This window comes from Poromitra crassiceps, assembly GCF_964638095.1.
Source record: "Poromitra crassiceps genome assembly, chromosome: 15".
NCBI lineage: Eukaryota > Metazoa > Chordata > Actinopteri > Beryciformes > Melamphaidae > Poromitra > Poromitra crassiceps.
In genome coordinates this window covers 32,292,259-32,302,258 of record NC_139634.1, presented here as the reverse complement: position 1 = coordinate 32,302,258, position 10,000 = coordinate 32,292,259, and the positions used below count along the sequence as shown (strand labels likewise).

Sequence of the window (10,000 nt, the reverse complement as noted above, 5' to 3'; positions counted from 1 at the left end):
AGGGCGGAAGTGCGAGGAGAAGGAGTGCGAGAGAGAGGTCTATAGGAAGGGCTGTGGATCTGAGGAGGGTGTTACAGCGGGGAGAACGTGCTTAGCAGGGGAGCTTCAGACATTAGCGGCACGCTCAGACTGTGCTGTGGGATGAGACGTCCCTCATGCATAATACTAGGTGACAGGAGGAGAAATGGCGACGCGAGAACCAAGGCGCCAAAATGGACAGAACAGAGAAAAACAGAGCTCAGACATTAAGGAAGGGTCAAGGTCTCTGATTTGATTAGCACTTGTGAGTTGCAGGGGCAGAGAGGGGGGGGGGGGGGGAGGCAGAGAGAGAGAGAGGGGGGAGAGAGAGAGAGAGAGAGAGGGGAGAGAGGCGGGAGAGAGGCAGAGAGGGGGGAGAGAGGCAGAGAGAGAGAGAGAGAGAGGGGAGAGAGGCGGGGGAGAGAGAGAGAGGGGGGAGAGAGGCAGAGAGAGAGAGAGGGGAGAGAGGCGGGAGAGAGAGAGAGGGGAGAGAGGCAGAGAGAGGCAGAGAGAGGGGGGGGGAGAGGCAGAGGCAGAGAGAGGAGCGAGGGGTGAGAGAGGCAGAGGGAAAAACGCAAAGAGAAAGACAACAGGAAGGAGGTGAAAAGACAAGAGTGCAGCAGCGACTAGAAGGAAAGGAGAGAGGGAGCAAAAGGAGAGCATGAGAAGATGGAGTTAGAGAGTGAAAGCTGGAAGAGAGAGAGGAAGAGGGGGTGAGGCTGTGTGGGTGGTGTAATCTGTCTGTGTCAGTGAGATGATGAAGGGGCCAGCAGGGAGAGCTCTGCAGTTCACCTTCTGGCCTCTGGAGGAAACACACTGACCCTGGCCCTCCCCCTTCCCCACCCCCCCTCTCCAGCTCCTCTCTACCTGGACGATTTATGACTCGCGGGGTCGTCCCAGGGTTGCCGGGCTGGAGGACATTCGCGAATCTAGCGGTGGCGAGAGTGCGGCGTGTTCGTGTGTGTGTGTGTGTGTGCGTGTGTGTGTGTGGATGAAATCACGTGTGTGGAGACCGCGGCAGTATGTCTAGGAGGATGATACCTTAGTGGTGCCTGGGGAGAACGGCGATAGCGGTCGCTAGCCTATAGGCTCAGAAAGTGAGCGCAGTCACGTCCCTGCATAAGCCCGGTGTGACAGGACTGTGACGGGAGGTAGACAGGCAGAACAGGGGGGAAAATGTGAGCTATAGACCCGGGTCGAGACGACGACTGAGTGAGGGAGGAGGAGCACCTGGGGCTCTACTGGCTACTGATGATAAAGCATGAAGGATATGTATTTTTAAACGGGGCACAGCGGCGAGCCACGTGAATGGTGGCTGGCAGGTAAGCATGGTGAAGAATGGGCTATTGTTGCCCATGCTAAACGAAAGCAATCGAGGAGAATGGGAGGCGAGGCGCGCCATACGAGAGGTGAGGGTTGAGGCTCCAGACTATTATTGCGGAGAGGTTGAGTCAGACGGCTGTTCTCTGTATGGAGATGAGGCGGGGATGAAGGTCGTCCCTCATCCATAACAGATGATTCATCGTCCTCCCTGACCTTTTCTACCTGGGGCCTCCAAGCTTACCTCTCCCTCTCTGTCCGCTGCCTGCTGCAGTGCCCCACATCACAAGGAGGGTTCAAGTGTATACTGTACTGTACATGGCAACGCCCACAGAGACTGCATGTGAACGCATAGAGACACGTGGGCACATACACACTCTCACATACAAGCATACATACTGTACATACTACTGTACGCATGCTTTCTTTTCTTCCCAGGATGGCAGTGGTATGGTACCCCCGCTCTCCCTCCCCAACCCCTCCCTTTTTCCTGCTCTCTCCTCTCTTCTCTCCCACATCCCCCTGCTCTCCCTCCCTGCCCACCTCCTCCCTTTCCTGATCTCTCCTCCCCCACATTCCCATGTTCCCTCCCCACCTCCTCCCTTCCCTGTTCTCTCCTCCCCCATATTCCACCCCCCTTTTCTCCCCTTTCTCTATCACACGATTGTTCAATCTTGTTATTATTACTACTGTACTTGCTACTGTTGTGCCAGCTAGATTTCGCTCGACATATTCTCTGTGAAGTCCTCTGAGACATGCTTGTGAATTAGGGCTATACAAATAAACTTGACTTGACTTGACTTTGACCCGCCCTACTCTGCCTCCGATTGGCTTACCCTGATATTTTACCCTAACCGTAACCAATCATCACTCCTCCTCCTCCTCCTCATGCCTAAACCCAACCCATCCTTCGTCATCCTAGATGCCACTGCCATCTGGTGGGGGGAGGGGGGCGGGGTCACGTACCGTACTGTATCAATCTAGGCAAACATACAGATAAAAGGGGGCTCGCACGGGGGGCTATAAAGAGGCTCGCACGGGCGTATTATGCAGGTAGTCACATTCTGTAGCCGGCTCCTTATGCAGAGTAGTCAGAGATAGATGAGGCGTTCTATGCACACGCTGGCAAATATACACTCCTTCATGCATGCACATTCATAATGCATAAACACACGCACACGCACACGCACACACACATGTGTGTGTGCGAGCGTCAAAATGTCAGAAGTTCACTGCGGCACCCTGCTCACATCTAATGTGACAAATAACTTCTTCCTCCACTTGCATTGTTCTAATCCCTTTAGTGGCTCTGCTCTGGAATGGAAATATAATTACATTTCTGTGGTGCAGCGCCTTTGATAAGACAGTCGCACGCTGAGCTGAATGTCTAACTGAGTTGGATGCCTCTCTGAAGCCCTCTCCACTTTATTCCTCTCTCACTCCTCTGCCTCTCCTCTGCTTTCTCTCTCCTGCGTTCTCTCATGTGCTTTCTCCTCTCCTGTCTTCTCTTCTCTTCTCGTCTTGTCTCTTCTCATCTTGTCTTCTCCTCTCGTCTCGTCTCTTCTTCTCTTCCGTCTTGCTCTCGCGCCCCCACTCCCTCTTTCATCTCCAATTCTCATTGTCTCTCTCTCTCTCTCTCTCTCTCTCTCTCTCTCCCACACACACACAGGTATCGCAGTGGATAAAAGAGGTGTCGTCTACTTTGTCGATGGCACCACCATTCAGAAGATTAATGAGAGGGGTGTGCTCTCCACTGTGATTGGCTCAAACGGCCTGATGTCGACGCAGCCACTAAGCTGTGATTCGCGCATGGACATCAGCCAGGTAAGCTAATAATAACAGCCGTGGAGTTAAAGTCAAGCCAGGGCTGGAAGCCTATATATTATACAGTCAGTGCCTTAGCAACAGACTGCCTTCAGTCCACGGGGGAGTTGTCTAAACGATCTCAAATCAAATTACACTCTCTTAACGTTTGTCCAGCGTCCACTGCTGACAGACTAATTACATTGATGGCATTTTGTGCTCATTTTAAACGGTTCACAAATAGACGAGAAATGTTGCCAGATTGTTCTCTTACAGTCAGCGATTGTTTTGTCAATCTAAGTTACTGTAGCCAGCTTCTTCCATAAAAACACTTTGTAACTAATTGTGTGTGTCTGTGTGTGCAGGGGGGGGGTGTCTGTGTGTGCGCGGGGGGATGGTGGGTGGTTCAGGAAAAGGCTACTATACCAGCCTGAGATCAGCCAGCCATCAGATCACAGTGCTGACTGATATCAGGCCTATTAGAGCAGAGTATGAATTATAGATGAACTACTGACTCTACAGAGGCCTCTTCTTAGCCCACACGTACAGTAGGGACGCCAGTGGCTGTGTGTGCGCACGTGTGTGTGTGTGTGTGTGTGTGTGCGTGTGTGTGTGTGTGTGTGTGCGTGTGCGTGTGTAAGTGATTCCGCTAGTCTGTACGCGGCGTCAGTGCGTGTCAGTCGGCGCGCTCGCAGCAGCCCAGGTGGACTCCCAGAGGGGCTCTTGCGTGTCTTTTAAAGAGGTCTGTGTTACCTCGCCCAGCCCTCTTGTTTGGTACCCGCCGGCGTCTGCGACACATCTGATAGCGCCGGCGTCCAAGTCAATTCACCCTTCCATCCGTGTCTGTTCTTATAACTTAGTGCCGGTGTCACCTCAGTGCGTCAATATTGAACCTTCTGTAGCCACGACTGGCCAAATATCACCGCGCTAATTTATGCTAAACGAAAGGCAACAGCGTTTGTCTTTAGCTGAATTGATCCGGCCCGGCTCCGTGCGCAGCTCGCCTTAACAAAGCCACCGTCTGCTGTGGCTGCAGAGAGTTTGCCTTCGTGACTCGGAGAGTTTCCATGCGTGTCCTCCTCTGCGGCTCGGGGACAGGGCGGGTTCCTGCTTGGGATTTCTCACTCTGAACTCACTTCTCTCTCTCATTTGACAGAGCCTATAATTGGACGTGTCAGTTGGCAATTTAACATGATCCATTTATTTACCAATCTATCTTCAGAGTCATCAATCACCTCGCTGATCCCAGCACCGGCCGCGCCTCCGCCGCAGACACGGCTCACAGTTTGAGCGTTTGCGCGCGCGCGTGTGTTTGAAAGTGTTTGTGTGTGTGGGTGTGTGTGTAGGAGGTGTGTAGGAGGTGTGTGTGGGTAGGTGTGTAGGAGGTGTGTAGGAGGTGTGTGTGGGTGCCCTGTCTGTCTGTGACCCCCACAGTGCTGGCGGGCAGGGTGTGCTATTTGAGCAGTGGGTGATCATGGTTATTGGCTGACATTTGGAGCAGTGCCGAGGCCAGCCGGTGAGGTGAGCCGCTGTGAGTCTTGAATAAACACTGCGAGGGCTCCCTGCTCACCACTGACCTTTGCATGAACAGGGAGGGTCAGCGGGCCTAATGCTATGTTATTGAGGGGATATTATTTGTATTCACCTGTAATGGACTCTCGTGGGCGATAGTGACTGAGGCGATTTTTTTTCCCCCCTTTGCATTGCAGTGTTGAAGGAAATTAGGGGTGTGCCATATATCGTTATCGATACATCATTACAATTCATATTCATACCGTCAGAAATTCATATTGTGATATACATGTATCGTGATAATGGCAATATTCCGACTTGTTGATGTAATGACGTCACGCCGTTAAGCTGCGTAACCGTGTGACGTACTACGCACAGTGACAACAAGCATGGCTGAAAGTGGCTCCATGGTGGAGGAGTTCATTCCAAAAAGGGGAGTGGCTTCAGTAGTGTGGAAGGGGTTTGGTTACAAAATTGCAATTGTATGTTCTTGAATTTATTAATCAAATATTTTTCAGTATTTCACATCATATTCATATCGTCAAGAATATTGTTATCGCAGTAATACCCTGAAATAATGTGGTATTATTCTCTGGCCATATCGCCCACATTATTTGTGTGTGTGCATGCGTGCGTGTGTGTGTTCATCCTACAGGTGCGTCTCGAGTGGCCGACAGATCTAGCCGTCAACCCCCTGGACAACTCCCTCTACATCCTGGACAACAACATCGTCCTACAGGTACATGTAGAGAGGCATTTTACACATCTGAGTGGTGTTAGGTTAGCCAACCACCCATTTCTCATCATATTTCCTATTCAAGCTCATGCTGCTTCGTGAAAGACATCGCTACAGCAGAGAAGCAAAAGGTTATGAACTGTCTCACTTCAGTTCAATTTTTACCTCAGAGGACGAGCACTCGTCCAGTTAATTGAGAGAGTAAAAGAATGTGCTTGTGTTCCAAAACCGCCTCCAATATTAACGGATTGCCTGTTTTGGTGAGTTCCGTGCAAAATATGATGAGTCGTTATCAGCCCAAGGCTTGGCAACGTTTTATACTCCACATCATACATCAACCAAGCTAATTATATCAGTTGTGGGAGATCCTGAATGACTTTCAATGTCAATGGCTGATCTTACTGCACTCATCATTCTTACAGTATGTCTAAAAATAATTAGTGCAACTAGAGCAGCTAGAGGGCTTTCCGCCTCTACGCCACAGCGGCATAGCTAATTAATAACAGCGTATTTTCCTGTATCTTCCCTCCGCCCACTCAGGTATCAGAGGGCCTCCAGGTGCGCATTGTGGCGGGGCGTCCCATCCACTGCCAGGTTCCAGGTATCGACCACCACCTGGTGAGCCGGGCGGCGGTGCGCGCCACACTGGAGGCAGCCAAGGCCATCGCCCTGTCCCACCTGGGCACGCTGTTCATCGCCGAGACCGACGAGCGGCGCATCAACCGCATCCAACAGGTCACTCCATCGCTCTGTCGCCCAGGAAATAACACTCACACATAGTTACTTTCACTTTCTGTTACTAGGCTGTGTCTCAGTGTAGCTTCATACAACAAGGACAGTTTTCCACCTTTAATTATAGCGCCCCCATTTGGCCAATTTGCGTAATTTGTCTGGAGAGATGGATTTGTGTTGCAAGTCCCATGTAACCAGAATGATGTCATTCTGTGCCAAGATCATTGCATCATTCCTCCTGGTTTTGACAAACGCGGGCCAGCCGTGCCCGAGATCTCAAGCTTGAGTTTACAAATATGTGACATTTAATTATAGAGCCACCATTACGCCAACAAGTGTAAACACTGGAATGTCGTGTGGAGACTGTTGTCTGAGGCATGACCTGAGATGTTCTTATTTTAAAGGATGGACTGACAGACACGTGCGTTTTCCTCTTTTAAACCTATCGGTAATTTAAATATTCAGCTCAGGTTGTTATGCGGCGTTCTGGAACAGAGCGCTGCAGGCTGCCGGGCTGCTGTTGCACATTACCTTCTCTTCCATATAGCAGTGTGTCTGACGTGTGGGTTTGTGAACGCACCGCAGGTGTCCACCAACGGGGAGATCTCCGTCATCTCCGGAGCCCCCACTGACTGTGACTGTAAGATAGACCCCAACTGTGACTGCTTCTCTGGTGGGTGATCAGATATAACAGTCTCACACACACACACACACACACACACACACACACACACACACTTGCATTATTTATGTGTGTGCAGGGTTATATGTGAGTATTAGATTATATGTAATACGATTACAGTATTTACAAAAAGGGTAACTGTGTTATTTGACTGAGAAAGCATATTAGAAACCTTGCTTAGCTTGGCGTCGTTAACAGTGTGTTTAAAGGGAAAAGATAGATTTTATGATTAGAAAAACAAGCATCCATTTTACGAGCCTTGAAATAACAGTGAGTTTTCCTGGTGGTTAAACACTGCCTCTGGAGTCACGTGTGTCCCACTCCCTGCTGGCCGACCATTACATAATCAACTCTCTCTCTCTCTCTCTCTCTCCTGTCTCTCTCTTACTCTCTCAACCATCCCTAATTTCCATCTGTCTAAATAAAAATAAATTGGGTTTGGACTGCCCACACTCTCCTTGTAAACAAGAAAATATGATAATGTTAGTGTATAAAGTATATGAAAGGAGGGGTGGTCATACAGAACCTGTGCGTGTGTGTGTGTGTGTGTGTGTGTGTGTGTGTGTGTGTGTGTGTGTGTGTGTGTGGGGCTTCCTGGGGGTCCGCAGCAAATTGATCAATTGTTGTTATTATCCATTATCCACTATCTTTCCATTTACATGAAGTTAACACAATTAGAGAATAATAGAAGAAGGACTGTTTTGATGGTTTCTACTGTTATCTCTCTACCTACAATATAGACAGGCATGGAACTCTGGACACATGTAGAAATGTTCTCAGATTTGTATCTGAGAGACAAAATCTTATCAGGTCTGTTTGCCCTGACTAAATGAGGGGTAAAAAAGAGAAAAGGCCAGCACTCAATATAGTCCTTTAGGCGTTTTAATACTTAAGCATGTACAGCAGCAACAACGTACGTGTTTCAGCAGCTAGCCTTCATCAGCTGATGAAGGCTAGCTGCTCAGAGCCCTGCACCTTGATTCACTTTATTTTTTGGAGTGTGCTCGCTACTGCTGTTGGTTGACTAAATAAGGGGTCTCTCTCTCTCTCTCTCTTTAAATAATGACATACATGTAGCCTATTCACCGTATGTAGCCCCGCCCACTTGACCCAGTTGTATTATGACTTGTTTGTTTTACCTGGTCACACTAGTACTTTAAGTGGGTATACTCAAATCCTGGGTATACTGCGTATACCTGCGTATCACATAGACACCACCGGTGTGTGTCTAAGCATGTGCGTGCGTGCATGTGTGTGTGTGTGTGTGTGTCTGTGTATTCCTTCACAGGGACCTTGCTTCCTCCTAAAAAATCTCCAGCTAAATTTCAGAGTAGGATCAACAGGGTGCCAAAGAGAAACCACTCAAGTCCATTCAAATTTCAACTGCTGAATGAAAGATCTCTCCTCTCAGGTTTGAGCTGGTTGGCTCGGCTCGTGGAAGGACACCTGAGACGTAATAGAGGGAAACAGAAAAGGACCAAACAAAATAAGCAGATGTGCTTTTGACAGTTAGGCCATGCTTTCGTCGTAAACCTCGGAGGATGCGATTTTATCACTTAATGCTACTCATAAAATCAGCCTCTTTTCTGCTCAAATGTCTCTCCCGTACCACAAGGCGATGGGTTCTAACCATCCCTATTTCTTGGGTTGTACTTTGCATATTTTCCATCATGTCATGCTGTTAACAGATGATTACTCTCTTCAGAGGCTTTCTGCTTCCCTTCCCTTCACCGTGAAAAACACTCACACAGTCTCTTTGAACACACACACACACACGCACACACACATGCTACACACATACAGTAGTCACAAACACACACAAGCATACGCACACACGTAATGTGCATGCTGTCAAGAGATAACCCGCCACCCCGCTGTCTTCATAGAGCCATCAGAGGCCCCAGGACCACTGCTGACAGCATGGAAAGGGCCTCACCCAGGGATCGTCCCGCTGTGCTATCAAACACATGTGAATGCATTCAATCAGCCACTAGCAGCATCTGATAAGGCTGAGGTCACTATCAAGGTGGTCATATCCACACTGTAGGGGAGCTATGCTATCCCAACAAGTCCCAGTCCTGAGCTAAACTGATAAACGCTTAAGCGGCACCATGGGTTCATCATATTTTTGCAAAGCTTCTGTGTAGTGGTTGTGAGTTTTGGGGAGTGTTTGTGTCAATTTTGATCATTTTTATTTATTTTGGGGGATTTTTGATTTATTTACTTTATTTTTTAATAGAATATGCATTTGTGTGTGTGTGTGTGTGTGTCCGTGTGCGTGCGTGTGTGTGTATAACAGAGGGTGTGTGTGTGCGCCGTGCATGTTTAGTTTACTGTGGAGACAGAGTCTGTCCTCATCGCTGAAATGTAATGCCGTTACGTCGTCAGGTGACGGAGGCTACGCCCGCGACGCCCGTCTGAAAGCGCCCTCCTCTCTGGCCGTGGCCCCCAACGGGACGCTGTACATCGCCGATCTGGGCAACATCCGCATCCGAGCCGTCAGCCCCAACCAGCCTCAGCCCACCCCGGCCGGACTGATGGAGATCAGCTCTCCTCTGGACCAGGAGCTCTACCTCTTCAGCCAGGTACACACAGTACGACTTAACTGCCTGACATCTTCCTAGAGGTTTATGTTGTCGATATGTGTGTCACATGCCCCGGTATTCTTCATTTTGAGAACCCCTGCTGTAGAGTATCGTGGATACTAGTACACTACCACTCAAAAGTCAAAAGTTTGTTTTTCATTAGATTAGTTTTTATTTTAAGGCTTATGCTTAAATGTTTTGAATTTGTTTTTTAGACAAATATGAAAATTTTAGTTGATGTCATCGTAGGAATTTTCTTCCCAAGGCAAAGTGCGGCACTTTTAAAGAATCTAAAATATTAGAGTTTGGATTTGTTTAACACTTTTGGTCACTTCACAATTCCATTTGTCTCATTATTCTAAAATGGGGAAAATAGTAAAACTAAAGAAAATGTGTGTGTCCAAACTTTTGACTTGTAGTGTATAGAGACTGTCTGAGGATAAGCTGATTATATGGTAGTGTATACACACTGTCTGAGGATAAGCTGATTATATGGTAGTGTATACACACTGTCGGAGGATAAGCTGTATGCATCTTCGTATCATAACTTCCCAAGTATACAGCCGAATAGCGAACAGTAAATAGTGTTTTTTTTGTGTGCTGACTGAGCCC

The 10,000-nt window shown here is 48.5% G+C and overlaps 1 protein-coding gene across 1 annotated transcript in view; it reads left to right on the top strand.

Moving 5' to 3' along the window:
• Positions 1 to 10,000, top strand: part of tenm1 (teneurin transmembrane protein 1) — a gene marked incomplete at both ends in the record, with an annotated part of 168,880 nt that overhangs the window by 130,388 nt on the left and 28,492 nt on the right. Inside the window, 5 exons of the mRNA XM_083651861.1 lie at positions 3,008 to 3,162; positions 5,309 to 5,392; positions 5,930 to 6,124; positions 6,707 to 6,794; positions 9,192 to 9,388. Of these exons, the coding sequence (XP_083507987.1) occupies positions 3,008 to 3,162; positions 5,309 to 5,392; positions 5,930 to 6,124; positions 6,707 to 6,794; positions 9,192 to 9,388 (719 nt within the window). The remainder of the gene's footprint in view (positions 1 to 3,007; positions 3,163 to 5,308; positions 5,393 to 5,929; positions 6,125 to 6,706; positions 6,795 to 9,191; positions 9,389 to 10,000) is intronic.